At 44.7% G+C, this 20,759-nt stretch overlaps 1 protein-coding gene across 1 annotated transcript in view; it reads left to right on the top strand.

Moving 5' to 3' along the window:
- NTN3 (netrin 3) overlaps nt 1-20,759 on the top strand; it is a 71,615-nt gene that overhangs the window by 31,682 nt on the left and 19,174 nt on the right. The window contains exons 3-4 of the mRNA XM_073648212.1: nt 11,761-11,949; nt 20,536-20,685. Coding sequence (XP_073504313.1) covers nt 11,761-11,949; nt 20,536-20,685 — 339 coding nt within the window. The remainder of the gene's footprint in view (nt 1-11,760; nt 11,950-20,535; nt 20,686-20,759) is intronic.

The raw sequence follows: 20,759 nt of genomic DNA, 5'->3' as shown, positions 1-20,759 counted from the left end.
GACCCGCTCCTGTATCCCGCTGCAGTGTCGGTCTCCTCCGTACACTCAGTTCCAGTCTGAACTCTCTCCTATCCTTTACCTGTTTTGTCTATGTCCATTCCCTTCCTTTTCCTGCAGAGTCTGTACTCGTACCTAACTCCTGCTTGTTGTCTCTGTACTCCCGTTTGTGAGTTTTTGGTCCACTCGCTACTTCACTGCAAGTACCCTGTGGGTGTCTGGCTCTGTCTTTCCCTTCCTGTCTGTTCCGTGTGAACAGAGTCCTGTCCTGCCCTGCTTCTGCCCGCTGCTCCTGCAGTCCTGTCCTGCCCTGCTTCTGCCCGCTGCTCCGGCAGTCCTGTCCTGCCCTGCCTGTACCCTATCCTGCCTGTATTGTTCCTGAGTCCCAGTGTGTACTGGGCCCTATCCTGCCTGTATTGTTCCTGAGTCCCAGTGTGTACTGGGCCCTATCCTGCCTGTATTGTTCCTGAGTCCCGGTGTGTACTGGGCTCTATCCCGCCTGTGTTCCTACCTGCTAGTGCCTCCCCGTCTGCACTCTAGCTGTGCTTGCCTTTACCCGCCTGCCTGCATACCCGCCTGCCTGCATACCCGCCTGCCTGCATACCCGCCTGCCTGCATACCCGCCTGCCTGCATACCAGTCTGTTCCTGTATTTCCCTGTGTGGGTCAACAGCCGTGTCCGGGGTCTGTCCTGGAGTAGCACCTGGTCCCTCTGCTCGGTTCCTCCTTGGTGCACTGGCGTCGTATGCCGTCGTGCCACCTTGGTCGGATCGGGTAGATACTTAGTTACGCCCCTCCAGGCATACACTCTCCGGCACGGTCCAGTGGAATCACTACCAATCACATGCACACGCCGCTCTAGCCCGGGCGTGTGCATAACAGCATGCTCAGGCCATGGTTCCCGTTGAGCCCCACGGCCTTCGCTCTCTGAGAAGTTTTCCAGCGAATATATGCATTAAAATAAAATAAATAAACTTTTTTTTTCTCTTAGCTGAGTTCCAGGCGAAATTACGCACCGTCCAGATGGATCTATCAGCTCTCGTTCCTGCGGATCCGCCACGTTACTATGGGGATCCAAGACAGTGTCGTGCATTTGTGGAGCAATGCATGCTACACTTTAAGGCCTACCCTCTCTATTTTCCTTCCGATTGGGCTAAAGTGGCCTTTATTATGTCTTACCTGGCGGGTGATGCCTTGGAATGGATCAACCCCCTATATGAGACACAGGATCCGATCCTCCGGGACCTAATGGCCTTCCTGGTGGCCTTTCTAATGGTCTTCGATGATCCTAACCCGGAGGCTCCTGCTGAAGCTTCACTTCCCAATATCCCGGAGCAGCCCCAATGGGTAATGTGTGTGGGTAGCGTAATAGTTCTCCAGCCCAATGAGACTACTGCCCACCCAGAATCCTCACAGGGTGACTACGCTTTCCGGAATACTTCTTCCAACCTCAAGAGGCAGTCCAGACGTGCTAGACTTAGAGGCAAGCAGTCACGCCTGGGTCTGTCCTCCCTGAGACCTCCTGAACCCTTCGGGGTGCTACCTGGTAACGAAAGGACAGAGACTCTCCTATACTCTGTACCTGATACCTCGCTCGCTTCGTCCAGTGAGTCCAACCTGGTGTACTCCGAAGCAGAGGTTACTCCCGAGTCTCTACACCCCTCCGACCAGGCGGAGGACCTCCAGTTGTGTTTAGAACCCTTCGGGGTGCCACCTGGTGGTGAATGGACAGAGACTTTCCTATACTCGGTACCCGATACCTCGCCTGCTTCCTCCAGTGAGTCCGACCTAGTGTTCTCCGAAGCAGAAGTTACTCCCGAGTCTCTACACCCCTCCGACCAGGCGGAGGACCTCCAGTTGTGTTTAGAACCCTTCGGGGTGCCACCTGGTGGTGAATGGACAGAGACTTTCCTATACTCGGTACCCGATACCTCGCCTGCTTCCTCCAGTGAGTCCGACCTAGTGTTCTCCGAAGCAGAAGTTACTCCCGAGTCTCTACACCCCTCCGACCAGGCGGAGGACCTCCAGTTGTGTTTAGAACCCTTCGGGGTGCCACCTGGTGGTGAATGGACAGAGACTTTCCTATTTCCTGTACCTGATACCTCGCCTGCTTCCTCCAGTGAGTCCGACCTAGTGTTCTCCGAAGCAGAAGTTACTCCCGAGTCTCTACACCCCTCCGACCAGGCGGAGGACCTCCAGTTGTGTTTAGAACCCTTCGGGGTGCCACCTGGTGGTGAATGGACAGAGACTTTCCTATTTCCTGTACCTGATACCTCGCCTGCTTCCTCCAGTGAGTCCGACCTTGTGTACTCTGAAGCAGATGTTTTCTCTGAGCCTCAGTACTCTTCTGACCCGGCGGAGGACCTCCAGTTGTTTCCTGAATCCTCCGGGGTACCACCAGATAACAAAGAGACAGTGACTTTTCCTCATTATGTACCTGATAACCCGTCTATTTCTTCCTGTGAGCTTGACAAGATGTACCTCGAAGCAGAGATTACCCTTAAGTCTCTGTCCCCCTCCAACCCAGTGAACGACTGGTCCTCGAATTCCCTGCGGAAGATTCTGGCAGGCCTGAAGAAGAGGGGGCGTAAGGGGGGAGGTACTGTAACATACCTGGCGGCGTCCTTGCATAGTGGTCCATCTCCCACTGTGCAGGAGCGCGCACTTGATCTCCTGTCCAGAATGTCTCTCTGGCTTCCCTCCATGCTGTCTTGTTTGTGTCTGTGTCTGTTTCTGCTGCTTAAGGGCGGCGCCCGATCACTTCCTGCCTTTTGTACCTGCTGTGGGTCACACCCCTTGTGCGTCCTCAGCCTATCGCTGTCTGTCTCTTGGTATATAGCTCAGCAGCTCCCTTCTATCCCTGCCTGAGCATATGTGTTTCTTTCAGTGTGTGCTTGCACTCTGAAGGTGCCAGGTCCCGTCTTTGTTTCCCTGTCCGCCTTTCCTGGAGGCTTGTTTCCAGGCCTGTCTGAACTAAGTCCTGTATGTTTCCTGCCTTGCGGTGTCAGCTCCCGTGTCTGAACTGTGTCCTGTATGTCTCCTGCTTTTCGGTATTAGTTCCCGTGTCTGAACTAAGTCCTGTATGTCTCCTGCCTGGCGGTGTCAGCTCCCGTGTCTGAACTGTGTCCTGTATGTCTCCTGCTTTACGGTATTAGTTCCCGTGTCTGAACTAAGTCCTGTATGTCTCCTGCCTTGCGGTGTCAGCTCCCGTGTCTGAACTGTGTCCTGTATCTTGTCTGTCCTGTCTGAACACGCTCCTTGCCTGTTCGTCCCGCCTCTCTGGGGGCAGTATTCCCAGACCCGCTCCTGTATCCCGCTGCAGTGTCGGTCTCCTCCGTACACTCAGTTCCAGTCTGAACTCTCTCCTATCCTTTACCTGTTTTGTCTATGTCCATTCCCTTCCTTTTCCTGCAGAGTCTGTACTCGTACCTAACTCCTGCTTGTTGTCTCTGTACTCCCGTTTGTGAGTTTTTGGTCCACTCGCTACTTCACTGCAAGTACCCTGTGGGTGTCTGGCTCTGTCTTTCCCTTCCTGTCTGTTCCGTGTGAACAGAGTCCTGTCCTGCCCTGCTTCTGCCCGCTGCTCCTGCAGTCCTGTCCTGCCCTGCTTCTGCCCGCTGCTCCGGCAGTCCTGTCCTGCCCTGCCTGTACCCTATCCTGCCTGTATTGTTCCTGAGTCCCAGTGTGTACTGGGCCCTATCCTGCCTGTATTGTTCCTGAGTCCCAGTGTGTACTGGGCCCTATCCTGCCTGTATTGTTCCTGAGTCCCGGTGTGTACTGGGCTCTATCCCGCCTGTGTTCCTACCTGCTAGTGCCTCCCCGTCTGCACTCTAGCTGTGCTTGCCTTTACCCGCCTGCCTGCATACCCGCCTGCCTGCATACCCGCCTGCCTGCATACCCGCCTGCCTGCATACCCGCCTGCCTGCATACCAGTCTGTTCCTGTATTTCCCTGTGTGGGTCAACAGCCGTGTCCGGGGTCTGTCCTGGAGTAGCACCTGGTCCCTCTGCTCGGTTCCTCCTTGGTGCACTGGCGTCGTATGCCGTCGTGCCACCTTGGTCGGATCGGGTAGATACTTAGTTACGCCCCTCCAGGCATACACTCTCCGGCACGGTCCAGTGGAATCACTACCAATCACATGCACACGCCGCTCTAGCCCGGGCGTGTGCATAACAGTTTTCATATGTCTTGCACTGAGGAGAGGCTTCCGTTGGGCCACTCTGCCATAAAGGCCCGACTGGTGGAGGGCTGCAGTGACTTTGTGGAACTTTCCCCCATCTCCCTACTGCATCTCTGGAGCTCAGCCACAGTGATCTTGGGGTTCTTCTTTACCTCTCTCACCAAGGCTCTTCTGCCATGATTGCTCAATTTGGCTGGACGGCTAAGTCTAGGAAGACTTCTGGTGGTCTCAAACTTCTTCCATTTAAGGATTATGGAGGCCACTGTGCTCGTAGGAACCTTGAGTACGGCTGAAATTCTTTTGCAACCTTGGCCAGATCAGTGCCTTGCCACAATTCTGTCTCTGAGCTCCTTGGGCAGTTCCTTTGAGCTCATGATTCTCATTTGGTCTGACATGCACTATGAGCTGTGAGGTCTTATATAGACAGGTGTGTGCCTTTCCAAATCAAGTCCTATCAGTTTAATTAAACACAGCTGGACTCCGATGAAGGAGTAGAACCATCTCAAGGAGGATCACAAGGAAATGGACAGCATGTGACCTAAATATGAGTGTCTGAGCAAAGAGACTGAATACTTATGACCATGTGACATTTCAGTTTTTCTTTTCTAATAAAGTTGCAAAAATTTCTACATTTGTTTTTTTTTCTGTCAAGATGGGGACAGAGTGGACTTTAATGAGAAAAAAAATGAACTTTTTAGAATTTACCAAATGGCTGCAATGAAATAAAGACTGAAAAATTTAAAGGGGTCTGAATACTTTCTGTACCCACTGTAACTCTATAATACCCCCCATAATGCACTGTATTACCCTCCATATAACGCCATATTACCCTCCATATAACGCCACATTACCCTCCATATAACTCTATATTACTCTCCATAATGCACCATATTACCCTCTATACTACACCGTATTACCCTCCATATAAAGCCATATTACCCTCCATATAACTCTATATTACCCTCTATATTGTGCTATATTACCCTCCATATAACGCCATATTACCCTCCATACTGTGCCATATTACCCTTCATATAACTCTATATTACCCTCTATACTGCGCTGTATTACCCTCTATATAACGCCATATTACCCTCCATACTGTGCCGTATTACCCTCCATATAACGTCATATTACCCTCCATATTACTCTATATTACCCTCTATACTGTGCTGTATTACCCTCCATATAACGCCATATTACCCTCCATATAACGCCATATTATCCACCATATAAAGCCATATTACCCCCCATATAATGCGATATTACCCTCCATACTGCTCCATTTTACCCTTCATACCGCGCCATTTTACAGAATTACTTTTTTGTAGAGGCAATGGCACGGTTTTTCTTGGATGCCAGGCCCTCGGTACAGTAAGGCCCCACAGACGCCTTCATAAATGTGCAGGGTTATATGATAAGTCATTACTGGCTGGAAATGATGTACGGATGAAGCAATGATGAAGACCACCCAGCTTCCATCCTGTGAAGTAATACTAATAATGTCATTTTAGCCGCCCGCTGTAGATTTTCTTCCTGTCACCCGCGGTCCAGCCGCGCTCTCGCAGAAGAGGACCCCGTGACTGGACGGAGTGCCCCCCTCTCCATAATAAATTGCTCCTCTCTCAGGATGCTGTATTATTTCTCTGACATGTTAATGAATTTCACAGCATGTCTGGAAAAACTCGCACCTTTAGCTGAAGGTTTTCAGGAAGGTGGGGGAAGAGGGAAAGGGTGGGGGGCCCGAGCATGCTGAAGAAAATCTTGTTTTCATTATACCCTGCCCTAAAAAAAAAAAAGTTAAAAAGTTAGCGAGGTGGAGATGGTCTGCAGAGTTTGGGCGGAGGGGGAGGTGTGGGCCCTCGCTGTTGGGTTTTATAAAGCACATGTGGCTTATGAAGCCATCAGGCCCCCAACAGCTGTAAAATGGTCTGAAATTAGAAATGAGTTTCACAGGGCATGATAGATATGCCAGCCTTGGCATACAATCTGCACGAGCCCGGCGTGCCACAGAGGGCCGGAGCTAGCCGCTAAGGTGCCACCCTGATCCTCAAAGGCCAGCCACCGACTCGGAATGGTTTTCCTATGTTGCCCCCCTTCTTATTAATTCCACTGTGTCCTTAATGTCTAACACTGTGACCTCGGCAGCACCTGGCTCTGTGGGGTAGTGAGAACACCCAGCATCTGGAGTACAGATTGTTCCCGAAACCTGCAGCAGACCCCATATACAAACAGCCATTTACACCGGCGCTATACACAGACATGTATTATATGGCCCAATGAAACCAAATCATTAGCAAAGAACATGCGTCCCTGCGTGTTATATATTATATCAGCGTTCCCCGACCTGTGGATTTCAAATTATTGCAAAAATTACAACATCAAGCATGTAATTTTGTAATAGATGGAGGATTGGACGATAGGAAACACTGTCCTATATTTTATCTGCCCTCTGCTTGTTCAGTGATTTCTATTTAGGGAAACAGTAATCTTATTTTTTTTTGTTGTTGAATTTTTCTGGGGGAGAGTCTATCCAAAAATTGCAAATTATCCTCTATTCCCTGGCTGCTGGGACTTTCAGGGATCCTGAGAACTAGGCTCAGTCTTGAAAAGAGGAGAGGTGAGCTTGGATCTCTGCTCCACTTTTTGTCTATGGGACATTCTGGGAAAGCCTTAGTTATTTCCAGCCAGTCCTATTGACCCTCAAGACCAGCCTCCAATAGGTTGCTCCTGGTAGTGACTGGATAATGGAAAATTATACACACTTTTTTAGGCCTTTATGTATTTTAAAAACATCATAATTTCAAGCATTTTTCACATCGTTTTTTTTTTTTTTTAAGGGTTTTCTCAAAAGTGGAAGTTATCCCATATCAGGAGATGACTTGTTGATGGATGGGGGTCTCACTGATGGGACCCAAAAAGATCCCGAGCATTGTCTTGAATCAAGTGAAGTTACCCATGCTCAGCCTCAGCTCTGTTCATTGTAAATGGGACTGCCGGAAATAGGAGATCTCGGCTTTTTTTTCAGCAGTCTCACTGACAATGAATGGAGCAGAGTTTGAGCTTGCGCACCTACCCTTATTAAAGATCACTGGGCGTTCCAGCGGACGAACCCCCATCGATCAGCAGTTTATCTCCTATCCTTTTGATAAGGGATAACTTATGATTTTGAGGAAAAAAATTACAGGGAACCTGTCTAATTATTATAGGTAGCTGATAACTGGCTATGCTTAAAAGTATAAATATATTGGGACCCACATCTACGTTGAGAATGGGGCTCGCTTTGTTCTACCGGGAATAGATACATATGAAATATGCCACAGATGATAGAAGTATCCTGCGCTGCTGGAAATATGACAAGCCACGATGGACTATGAAACAATGGCTTATTGTCAACGCGTTTCAGAGTCAACCCGACTCCTTCTTCAGGACAACCATAAATGAAGGAATCTAGGAATCTCAGCAAGCATCTCTCGATTCACCTTTGCAAAAGTGATTGGCAATTTTTGACATCTTACTGTCACGGGTGTGTCGGAGGTGACAGCAGTCACCCTGCAGTGGATTACAGGAGATCTCCACGTTTGGCAATGCAGACAGCTGCCTAGATAGGAGGCTGTGTTTAGGATCCAGCGACTACATCCCTTTAGTCTAGGTGTATATATACCTGGTGTGTCTAGGTGGGTGTCGCCAGTTATGCTCATTTCTATTTGGAACTTGGCTGAAGTAGTATCACGTCCTCTTTGGAGTCTTGAGGCCGTGTGCCCTGTTGGAGTTTCTTCTAGAGTAAAGTTGTAATTCCCCTGTGTTGTCTTCCCCTTTTGTCTTTAGAGTGCTAGCGGAGGTTGACTAGTGCTCATCTCCTTCCACCCCCAGCTATAGCCTTATGCCAGGGATAGTAGGGCAAGGCTTGTGATCGGCGACAGCTGCAGAGGCTGTATAGGGATGTTAGGGGGAGACAGGATGACGCTAGTCCAGATTAGGAGGTCACTTCTTCCCCCTTTCCTTAGTGTCTCGGCTCCCTTTCCCTTTCCCCTCTGTGTTGCACTCACACCTGGTGTGACACCTACAGAAGTGACTGGAGAGTGCTGAACATCCATCTCTCTTTTCACTTCCCTGGCATACACAGTGCACCGATAAGAGTCGAGGAGCGTACAACCGGTTCACTGCGCATTGACAAGGAGGCACAGATTTCGAAAGAGCCAGAGGTGACGCAAATCATGTTACACCCACAGGCCTGTGATTAATGGGACGATTAGTCTGGGGAAGCCAACGCCTCTATGACTAGTCACCCTCTAATTAGCATATCGCCAGCACAGTTTTAATATTTATTTTTTTTTGCCATATGCAGAGTTCAATTAGTCAATAAAAGGGGATTGTTAGGGCGAGTATTAACATTAAATACGTGGTGACAATTTTGGGGGTCTGAGCAAGCTCTTGGCTTCCCTTTCAGTTCTCCCATATCATGGAGAGCTTGTGATCCTGTCCCTTTTATGGGAGACAAGACTGAGTCCAAACTTTGCCTCATCAGTTTCATTACTATCAGTTCAGGGATGTCGTTAATAGGGGGCATCTTGTGGGATAAATTATTTCAAATGACCAACCAGTCTGTACTCATAATAAGTCCGGTTTCATGCATCTGACAAGTATGGACTGCGATGTCTGGACCAGCCTCGGGTCTGCTGACCAGAACCCAACAGCACTGTGGCCACCGAAATCAATTCCTGCATGTAACGCCTGTGCGTGGTAGGTCCTACTGGGAGAGAGATGCTCTTTGCATCCACCTTAAAGGGCACCTGTCAGCAGGTTTTTTGCTACATAATCTGAGAGCAGCCTGATGTAGGGGCAGATACCCCGATTCCAGAGATCTGTCACTTACTAGGCTGCGTGCTGTTGTTTTAATACAATCAGTGTTTTATTAGCAGGAAATTATCACTAGAGGACTAAGTGTCACGTGCCAGTCAGTCCAATTATATCACGATTTGCCTGGCGGAACTGAGGTACAAAGCGTATTAGAAAATCAATTAGTTGTTATAGTGTAGATATGAGTGGGATTATGTCTAGTGGGAGACAATTTATCCACATTTTCTTTAAGGAAGGGGATTGTAAAACGGTAAAACTGGAAAGTGCACAATTATTTACTGGAATTTCTGAATTTTTATTCAATGGTTACAGAGGAAGTCAGGGGACGTTCAAATCAACAAAACCATTGTTAGTGTGAATCATCTGCACTAGTACGAGGAACATTAATACATATGACTGTAAATGATGCAACATAATATACTTACTGAACTAAGAAATTATTCTGTGTTAGTGAAGTTGTATCCTAAACTATCACTCCGGCCATTTGGTGACCTTGTGGTCACAGGCAGAACATTATTTTTTTTAAGTAAGAAAATAACAACAGTGACACCTGCTGGTTATACCGGGCCAGGGACAGAAATGGATAGATAGCTATGAGATAGATAGATTGATAATAGATATTAGATAAATAATAGATAGATAATACATGTAGGATAGATAGATAATAGATAGATATTAGATAAATAATAGATATATAAAAGATAGATAATAGATAGATTATAGATAGATAATAGATATTAGATAAATAATAGATAGATATAAGATAGATATGGGATAGATAGATAGATAATAGATAGATACATAGATAGATAGATAGAGAGATAATAGATAGATAGATAGATAGATACATAGATATAAAAAGAGAGACAAAAGCAGCAATAGCTAAATAGGGTGCCGAGCCCCCCAGGTACATACCAGTCCTTCATTATAGTCCAAAAATAATGGAGGCAGCACACCATATGTAGTAGAAAAAAAAATGCTGTTTAATGACCCATGTGGCGATGTTAAGGCTACTGGAGCTTGAGAAAGTTCCACACTTTGGATCGAAACGTCGCCATCACAATGGGTCAATAAACTATTATACTTTTTGACCTTGGACTGCTGCCTTCATTTTTTTGGATACTATTAAGGTTTGGTCTTGCCTGGGAGGCTATTTACTATTACTAGTGCTGCACCAGTTTTTTTGCTTTAGATAGATAGATAGATAGATACAAGATATGTAAATTGATAAATCACTAGATAATGTGATAGATATTGCATTAAATAGATAAGATAGTAGACAGATTTTGATAGACAAATAAATAAAGAGATAGATAAATAGAAAGACGATTTAGATAGATAAATAAAAAGAGAAATAGATGATAACTAGACAAATATAGAGATAGATAGATATGAGATAGATGGATGATTACAGAAGGACACTGCACTTTGATTTTTCTGTAATTCTGGTAATAAATAAATGTAATTCTAGCGGTCTCCCAATGAGTTGTGTTTGGAGCAGACACAATCCCAGAGGAAACGTTACTTGAAATAACATTTTGCAATGTGATTCAGTCCATAAATTTGCAGATACAGGTCGTCCTGCTCGGCGCTGGGCGGTGATACAGGGAAGGGCCCATGTTCCATATTTAGACACCTTGGACAGAGATGCAGCTTGTTATCCCCCATCCGCATATAGACAGATAAAGGCTGTGTATACAGGAATGGCAGCGCTCACAGCCACACACACAGACAGACATTTACACAGAGACAGGAGCACACAAACACAGGTGGCCTGTGCCAAACACACACCCGGACACACAGCCAGTGACAGGCATTGCCGTACACACAGGCTGAGCTCTGACAGCTGTATCTACCTGCTGCTGCTGCTGCACACATATACTGCTGGGACGGATTTGTGGTGGGCCTTTTGCCGCTAGAGACACTTTTATGGCGAGAAAGGGGTTAACATGGTCTTGTAAAAATCTCCAGGTGCCATAGAGCCATTACAGCGTTTTTTACTAGTCTCTCTGCTACTCAGAAAAAAAGCTATGGCTACTAAATTTGACCAATGGCTACCTAAAGGTGGTTATAGGCAATAGATGAAGGTTGGCTGAACTTGGCGATTCCATAGGGACTGGCCAATAACCTAATGTGTGTGACGGTGTCCTGACTTCTCCCCTACATCCGTGATGTTGCCTGGAAAGTAGGATCAGGCATGTTGAATTTTAACATGCCCAATCCTTTTGTTCTCATGATAGATAAGCAGATACCATAAGTTTTTGGAGCACTTTTCTCTCCTCTTCCCAGTCTGGGGTCTATTTTTATTTTAGGCTTATTTTGGGTATCCCAACACAATGCAGAATAGTTTCATATGTCTTGTGGTCAAACATTGAGCAATGATAGTCTCCTTTCATCAATACACTTACTCTGGGCTGCAGTACCAGGCGCATCCACAAGACAATGGCGGCACTATTCAGTTACTGGTTGTGACGCTATAACTAAACCGGGGCCCCTTCATTCTGCTGAAAAGTTAGACCCCACAGATTACGTATTGGTGACCCAAGCAAAGCATATCATCAGTGATCTACCCCACGAATCCTCGAATATTGGGTCAGGACCTATGTAATATGGGGTAATATTGACTTTGTTTTTACTTTGAAACTTTTCAATTAAAAAAAAATCTCGGTTCCAAAAAAAGTAGTTTTTCTCTAACTATCCATTCTAATTTTGGATGTGTCCCCAGCTTGCTCCTGTAATCTGCACGCCCGGAGATGTCGCTTCAATATGGAACTATACAAGCTGTCAGGAAGGAAGAGTGGCGGCGTGTGCTTGAACTGCAGGCACAACACGGCGGGCCGGCACTGCCACTACTGCAAAGAGGGCTTCTACCGGGATGTCACCCGCCCCGTAACTGACCGGAGAGCCTGTAAAGGTAAGACAGGAGCCTACGAGGCTAAGAGTCTTCTACCCTTGATGCACACTGTACACCTAGAGATCTTCAGCAGGCTGCAGGGCACTGTGGGCTGTCTCTCTCAAAAGGTACCGGTTCTCTTTGTGGAGATCCAGCTTATGTAAAGAGTCTTCATGGCAAACAGTATGCAAAATAGCCTTTCTCCAGAAGGATTCCTACTCTCCTGACTTCACCTAGCAAAAGTTCAGAAGCAACAGCAGCATGGAGGACATTATACAGCAGTACTGAGCAGTGTAGCTGCAAATCCAGCTCTGGGGGTGGTGAGATAAAATACTAGAAAAAAGTAGTACCGATCTGTGTGTGCCTGTGCCTTTCTCACTGTGATCCCTCCTATGTACTGTATTCAATAGGAAGTTTTAACCTGATCCCTAAGTAAGTGGTCTATCCATCTTGTCTTGAGCTTTTCAGAGTGAATGAGGAGGAAGTGACTCATAAGAGGAGAAAGAATACTTGTCTGATAAAAGATTTTACCTTTTTTCTATTTATACATTACATTTCTTACTCTATTTTCTTGATTTATACAGTTTTTTTGAAACGTCAGTGACCATTTAAAGAGGCCAGGCTTGGGCTTCAAGTCTGCAGTGACTGTATGTGACTACAAACTTGTGAACCCTGCGCTGTCAGGGTTCTCCGGTGCTAGCACCAAGAGTGGACGGGCATATGACCACAAGTATGCCATTTATATACATGCGGTCACGTACCGACTAGACGTGCGTGGCCTCGCTCAATACAAGTGAACTGAGCGAGGCCAGACACATCTAGCTGGTATGTGACCGGAAGTATGAAAATCACATACTGCCAGCACTGGAGAAACCAGGATGGCACATCAATGTGAGCTGTGGCAAGAAGGTTTGCTGTGTCTGTCAGCGTAATGTCCAGAGGCTGGAGGCGCTACCAGGAGACAGGCCAGTACACCAGGAGACATGGAGGGGGCCGTAGGAAAGCAACAACCCAGCATCAGGACCGCTACCTCCACCTTTGTGCAAGGAGGAACAAGAGGAGCACTGCCAGAGCCCTGCAAAATGACCTCCAGCAGGCCACAAATGTACATGTGTCTGCACAAATGGTTAGAAACCGACTCCATGAGGGTGGTATGAGGGCCCGACGTCCACAGATGGGGGTTGTGCTCACAGCCCAACACCGTGCAGGACGCTTGGCATTTGCCACAGAACACCAGGATTGGCAAAGTCGCCACTGGCGCCCTGTGCTCTTCACAGATGAAAGCAGGTTCACACTGAGCACATGTGACAGACGTGACAGTGTGGAGAGCGATCTGCTGCCTGCAACATCCTTCAGCATGACCGGTTTCGCAGTGGGTCAGTAATGGTGTGGGGTAGCATTTCTTTGGAGGGCCGCTCAGAGGTAGCCTGACTGCCATTAGGTACTGAGATGAGATCCTCAGACCCCTTGTGAGACCATATGCTGGTGCGATTGGCCCTGGGTTCCTCCTAATGCAGGACAATGCCAGACCTCATGTGGCTGGAGTGTGTCAGCAGTTCCTGCAAGATGAAGGCATTGAAGCTATGGACTGGCCGCCCGTTCCCCAGACCTGAATCCGATTGAGCACATCTGGGACATCATGTCTCGCTCCATCCACCAACGTCACGTTGCACCACAGACTGTCCAGGAGTTGGCAGATGCTTTAGTCCAGGTCTGGGAGGAGATCTCACAGGAGACCATCCGCAACCTCATCAGGAGCATGCCCAGGCGTTGTAGGGAGGTCATACAGGCACGTGGAGGCCACACACAATACTCAGCCTCATCAGGAGCATGCCCAGGCGTTGTAGGGAGGTCATACAGGCACGTGGAGGCCACACACAATACTGAGCCTCATCAGGAGCATGCCCAGGCGTTGTAGGGAGGTCATACAGGCAGGTGGAGGCCACACACAATACTGAGCCTCATCAGGAGCATGCCCAGGCGTTGTAGGGAGGTCATACAGGCACGTGGAGGCCACACACAATACTGAGCCTCATCTTGACTTATTTTAAGGACATTACATCAAAGTTGGATCAGCCTGTAGTATGTTTTTCCACTTTAATTTTGGGGGTGACTCCAAATCCAGGCCTCCATTGGTTAATAAATGTGATTTCCATTGATTTTTGTGTGATTTTGTTGTCAGCACATTCAACTCTGTACAGAACAAAGTATTCAATGAGAATATTTCATTCATTCAGATCTAGGATGTGTTATTTGAGTGTTCTCTTTATTTTTTTGAGCAGTGTATATACAGACATATATGTATATAATTGTCCTTTTATATATATATATATATATATATATATATATGGAAAATTTTATATATATATATGTATATATATATATATATATATGTATACACATAAATTTAATAAAAGGACAATTATATATATATTGTATACAATTACATTATATATATTGTATATATAAAATTGTCCACAAAGATGGACACCCCCTTGAAGTACTTTCCTACTTTCCAATGTATATATACATAAATAAAAAAATAAAATAAAAATAAATAAATATATTGCATGTGTTTGGGGTTAAAAATCTTTTTTTTTTCAATTCGGTTTCATTAAATATGCTCACTGATGGATTCTCAGTTAACCCATTTTGCAGCAATAGTGAGTGTAAGGCCACGTTCACACTATCAGTATTTGGTCAGTATTTTTCATCAATATTTGTAAGCCAAAATCAGGAGTGAAACAATCAGAGGAAAAGTATAATAGGAACACGTCACCACTTCTGCACTTTTCATCCACTCCTAATTTTGGCTTACAAATACTGATGTAAAATACTGACTAAATACTGAACGTGTGAATGTGGTCAGAGGCAATAGAAGGTAAATGGTACATCATTTTTTCAAAAATTATTTTCAGCCAAAAAAAAAGCAAAAAAAAAAAAAAAAAAATTGTCCCCAAAAGTGCAAAATCTTTTTTTTTTTTTTTTTTTTTTAATAGTCCAACCAAAAAATGAAGTTTATGAAAATTCCCACTGTATCTGCAGTCACGCTACTGACACCTGGCAGCGGGTGCGGTGCCAAAGCCGAGTGTAGTTAATGATGGAACAAGAGGCAATTATATTGTGATCACTGATCCCTGTGCCGCCCGCCTGCCAGGATATTGCACATGCCTCCTATACACTCTCCTAATTGGCACCTGTGCATTGATTGAGCCTCTTCCTAGTAAGGAGGTATATTTATTTTTTTTCTAGGACCTTCGCTCCATGCTGCCCCCCCTAAATTCTGCCTGCGCACCTCTATTCTCTATATCCCTGAACTTTGCATTCCTCCTTGTAGCTTCCTAACACGTTTCTTTTTCCACAGTTAAAATAATAAAAAAAAATCCTGGAAAGAATTTCCCTCTCGCTTTTTTTTTTCCTGTCCTATAACAAGGTGGCAATTAGTTTCTCCTAATGAGCCCTAACGTGCCCCCTCCCCCCTCCGCCTTTTCTTTTGCCAGTTTGCTATTGGCTAAATGACTCTACCAGCTGTGAGTTTCCCCCATTTGGGTTAAATTCCTCCCATTTTTCACACGGAAAATACAGCTCCGTCTTTTTAAACAGCTGCAGCTGAGGTAGCCGCTGCGAGGGGGTTTACAGACAGCTGTTTAGAGGGGCTCCTCCTTCCTAATACTTCTCTATACAATGCTCGCTGCGGAAAAAAAGAAATAATTTTGTCTGAATTTGCAAAACCGGCATTTACTTTACGCCAGCATTAAATTGAGTGAATGTAATTGGCGGAAAAGACCCCCTATATGAGCCTAAAGGGGTGTCATTTTTTTTTTGCAAAAATTAAATATTTCATGTAAAAAGTCTTCCATACTATAAAACTCAAAAGTAGGTACATTATTGAGTCATTCCTCGTATAGCACTCTCTAATCAAAAGGCTGCAAAAAAAAATTAAGGAAAAAAAATTCTTTAAGACTGGCTCAGGAAACATCAGGAAAAGAAAAACTAAAAAAAAAAGCGTTTTTTGCTTGAAAAAGTAGTCTTTTTTTTTTTGAGTGTAAAAAAAAAAACAACTCAATTTTCATATAGACAAAAAGGATGTGTTCAAACTGGAGCAGAAACTGAGCAGAAACTCTCCAAATCCTTCTCAAAACTCCAAGGCCCCAATTCATTACAGTGTTTACTCCAGTTTTCTGGTGCAAAATACTTTGAAATGTCTAAAAATTTTGGTGCAACTCAGAAATTAAGGGTATGCATACATGGCGTCTTTCAGGTTTGTTCTGCTCAGAAACCACCTGAAAAAGCACTTAAAAGAAGCTAAAAAGAATGAACGTATGCACTGCAATGTCGAAACGTCTTGCTGTGCGCATGTTCAGTCGTTTTGGCTATGTGCCCACGATGCAGAAATAAAGTGGAAAATTTCCGCTTCATTTCTGCATGTCCTTGCCAGTAAAAACACGTGAGGAATTTAACACGCGTTTTTGACATGCGGATTTGCCATGCGTTTTTCGAATGCATTGAGTAGGCAATTCCGTATGCGTAAACGCACAAATAATGGACATGCTGCGGATTTTTCAGCACATACAATCCGCTACAGAAAATTCCACAGCATGGGCACAGAATATGCGGATTGTCATCGGGGACCATGGGGCACGTATTACCAAGTGTTTTTCAAGCATTTCCGCAGCAGAAATTCCGCAGCAAAAACGCTTGAAAAACGCATCGTGGGCACGCAGCCTTAAGCTTCTTTTAACTTCATCAGGCTTTGAAAGCCGTGAAGTGACCGGCCCATTCTTCAGATGGCCACTCAATATTTCATATGTACAATAGCTGCCGCGAAAAGAACTAAAAAGATGACATTTTAATTTCAAGTGGCCAAAAACTATGAGTTTTTCAAACCGAAAACACTTCAGTAAACGTTTTGTTAAAGTTTTTCTGTGGCGTTTTCTGTAAATGTTTTATTTTGAGCGTTTTTACCATTGTTTTTTTTGTAGTTTTTGGTGCGATTTCCTAATATTTTTTTAAATCGATTAAGCAATGAATAAAATACTAATATTTTGGGAGGGTTTTTTTAAGTCGAAAATACTTACAAAAGACTCCAATAGACACCCAGGTATCTTTTGGGCATTTTTCTAAAAGCCTTCCCATTGACTGCTATTGGAAAGTATGGGGCATCGTCTACGCAGAGAAGCAAGAATGGACATATCATTTTTTTTAAATGTTTGGCATTTTGGAAACCTAGAGTAGTTAAAAGACGCTCACAATCCTGACCATGAGCACAGAAAAGTCATTTTTCAACAGAAATGAATACCCTTGGGATCGGTTCACACTTTTCGGTTGAGCAGAAACTCTCCAAAAACCACAAGGAGTTCAAAAACCAATGAGAATTAGAGAGTTTCTGCTCAGAAAGCTCAAAAAAATAACCCAGTGTGAACACACCCTTAGGGTATGTGCAAACTAAGCTTTTTGAGAAGGTCAAAAACGACAAGTTATTTAAGTGAAAACCCCTCAGGAAGCGCTCGTTCTTTGGGTTGTTTTTGAAGGAGTTTTTCTTTACCTTTAAATGGTTTTGAAGAAGATTAGAAGATTCTTACATGAGTTTTTAAGCCGTTTATTAGTTTTTTTTTGTTTTTTTTTACAGCAGACCTGCTAAAAACACTGGTTAAAAAGTTGCATCTGCACAACCTTAAAGAAGCACTCATCCTATTAACATTTTTATCCTTTTAATATATTGCAATTATCATATTATACAGCACTGTGTACTTACAATTGCTCCCTTTGCCTTTCTACCCAGCTAATTCTTCTTTTGTCCGCTCTATTTAGAAACAAGGACGTTTCTTATCCTTGTGGAAATCATTCCCCTCTTCAACTCCTGACCAAGCTGCTCCCTCCTCCCCCTGCCAGGGACTTTTGCAGTGATTAATGACTCATACAGGGAAAATTGACCTCCTGTTTCTACATAGAGCTTAGAAGGACTCAGATAGTCAGTTTTTAATCACGTGATGTCATAGACCTACTGGAAAAGGCTCGAATCTCAGGAAATATATGGAGGATTAAAAAAAAAAAAAAATCGGAATACTCAGGGGAGGAGCGAGAAAAATATAAGAACAAAAACTGGTAACTTTTGGCCAAGTGACATGTTCTCCTTAAAGCCACAAGGAGCTTTCCCTCTGTTCCTGTCCCATTTCCATTTAATCTTTCGGTTGATCTGTGACGCTCAGGTGAACGGGACATTGGGCAAGGCCCCATAGTGCACAGCTGTTGTATATATTTCCATTCCCATCATTTTTCCTTTCAGGCCCCATGCAGGCAGATAATCCAAAGTTGGAAATTATTCTCTTCCAATGATCTTAATCAAATACTCGATGCCTGTGAATGGAAATATTTGGAGCCCTTACTACTCTCTGTATCTTACGCTTGCATTGCTATGGGATAGGTAATGAGGAGCAATCTGCGGAGCTTAAATATCACTTGGCCCCTTTAGAACGAGGCCAATTTTTACAATTTATTTTTTTCCTCCCCTTCTTCCCTAAATCATAACTGTTTTACCCCACAGTCGACATAGCAATACGAGAAACTGTGGGATAAATAATTTTATATTTTGATAAATCAGACTATGCGGCAATATCGAATATGCTTATTTATTGTATTTTTTATTTTTAAACAGGGAAGAGAAGGGGGGAATTTACATTTTTATGTTTTTTTTATATATTTTTTCAAATTATTTTTTTTAGTTTACACTGTATTTTTAGTTTACATAGAGCACATGAACCTACATTTGTTTGATTGATTGTATGATATACTGTAAGTACATAGGAAACATCACCGTTTTCTGTGAAGCCCAGCTTATGACTAGGCTTCAGAAGGAGCACCAAGATAGTGGCAACAAGGGACTTAAAAGGGTTGTCCAGGCTTGGGCTTCAAGTCTTCAGTTACTCGATGTGACTACAGACTTGTGAATCCTCACAGCATGCACAGTACCCGCTGTTAGGATTACCAGGAACGGGCAGGCGCCGTGACCGCATTTATGCGATTTGTCATGTCTAGTTGGAATGTGACCGGGAGTATGCAAATAACACACTTGCAGTCATATGATTGCCCGCTCCTAGCGTCAGCACTGGAGAATACTGACAGTGCGCACTGTGCATGCTGTGAGAATTCACAAGTCTGCAGTCAGAGTGACTGCAGATTGTATCCAAAGTATGGACAATCCCTTCAAGTAAGCTCCTCGATCCTATGGCAAGCCATAGACAACTTTGGGTGATGTGGGGGTGTCATGGGCACTGAACAGTCACGCCACCGGGATTGTGCATGATCATAGTTCTTGCAATTGATGCAAGTTGCTTGTTACATAGAGCTGCTCTCTGGTCTGACGGGGGACGCTCCTCTATGACGTCCATATGCCCTAACAAGGCACACAGACTACGATTGTCTTCATGTAATCATTTCTGGACCATAAAGGCTGATATTTTCTTTAAAGCCCAACTGCAAAGTGTCAGAGGTTAAATCTCGCAGACAGAAAGAACAATGTTATTGCTATTGTCCAATTATAGTTCGCTGAGCTAAGCTCCTTTAATAACTGGGAAGACGCCCACTGGAACAAGAAACGGCAACCGCAGCTCTATTAACTCATTACAAAATTATAGCTTTCCAGTAAAGGAGCTGGCTGATGTCTCATACGTGTTACCTTCTCCTTGTGGGGTGAATCCCACGAGACACTTCATTACGCTGTCTTCCTCTTCATATACCTGGGATATTAATGATGTAGAAGGGTGAAATTCCCTACATCTACATTTTACCGACTCCTCTTAATATTGCTAGAATTTAATTTCATCATTCAACCATGAATACCCCCACTATCCACTACCCGCCTAACGCCTGCGTATTGGAGTAGGTTGCCTCGTTAATATTCCCAGCATGTTTTATGGTTTATGGAAGCCTTGTAGTGGTTTCAACTCTTTATCTAATGGAAACACACAGCGGAATTATCATGAAAGGAACACACACAATTTTTAGCATTTCAACAACATAGAAAACTTCAAGGGAAATCACTCCTGGTCTACGAACTGTCAGAACATCTCTAACCATCCTTTTCTTCAGAACAATTATGCCTACAGGCAAATCTAGGAAGTGAGAAGTTGGGACTGGGACCAGGGTGGGGAGGACGGGGACTCAAGCATCGAACACATTATTAAAGGGATTCTCTGTACCTCTTGTTAAAAATCCTCTCCGTTCTCAAGAATAGAGGGATTTTTAGTGCTATAGCTTCTCGTTACTTAGGTTACCGGCCACCTGTGCAGGCTATCAGAAGTAGCCGGTCTCCTACGCTCTTTGCTAAAGCTCTGAAGCTTGCGCTTTCCTGATGATGCACAGGCAAAGGTGCCTGCGGTGCAACCATGTTGCTGGTCTGAACTGTCAATCATCTGGAGCACTGCCTTCCCCAGCAAGCAGGAAACCAGGAGACAGGGAAGAGGAGTGATCCTGAAAACAGAAAATGTGATGGACCTTTTAAGAGAGGATGATGGACCAAACTATTTTTGCCTATGATAAAGCAATCTATACTTAAATGATCTGCTTTATTATGAGTAGTTATTGGTTTTATTGTTTCTTCTCTTCCAGCCTGTGACTGTCATCCAGTTGGGGCGGCAGGAAAGACATGCAACCAGACAACCGGACAATGCCCGTGTAAAGATGGCGTGACTGGTCTAACATGTAACCGATGTGCCAAGGGATATCAACAAAGCCGATCCCCTATTGCTCCATGCATCAGTAAGTAGCTTAAAGGAACAGTTTCCATAATAAAGGGGAACTCCTATCTTGTAAAATGATTGCATATTGCTATA

Source organism: Phyllobates terribilis, unplaced genomic scaffold (genome assembly GCF_046119375.1).
Source record: "Phyllobates terribilis strain yellow unplaced genomic scaffold, ASM4611937v1 Scaffold_9__5_contigs__length_417890890, whole genome shotgun sequence".
In the NCBI taxonomy this organism is placed as follows: Eukaryota; Metazoa; Chordata; class Amphibia; order Anura; family Dendrobatidae; genus Phyllobates; species Phyllobates terribilis.
Note: the sequence above shows the minus strand (reverse complement) of the source record. Positions and strands in the feature narration are given on the sequence as shown.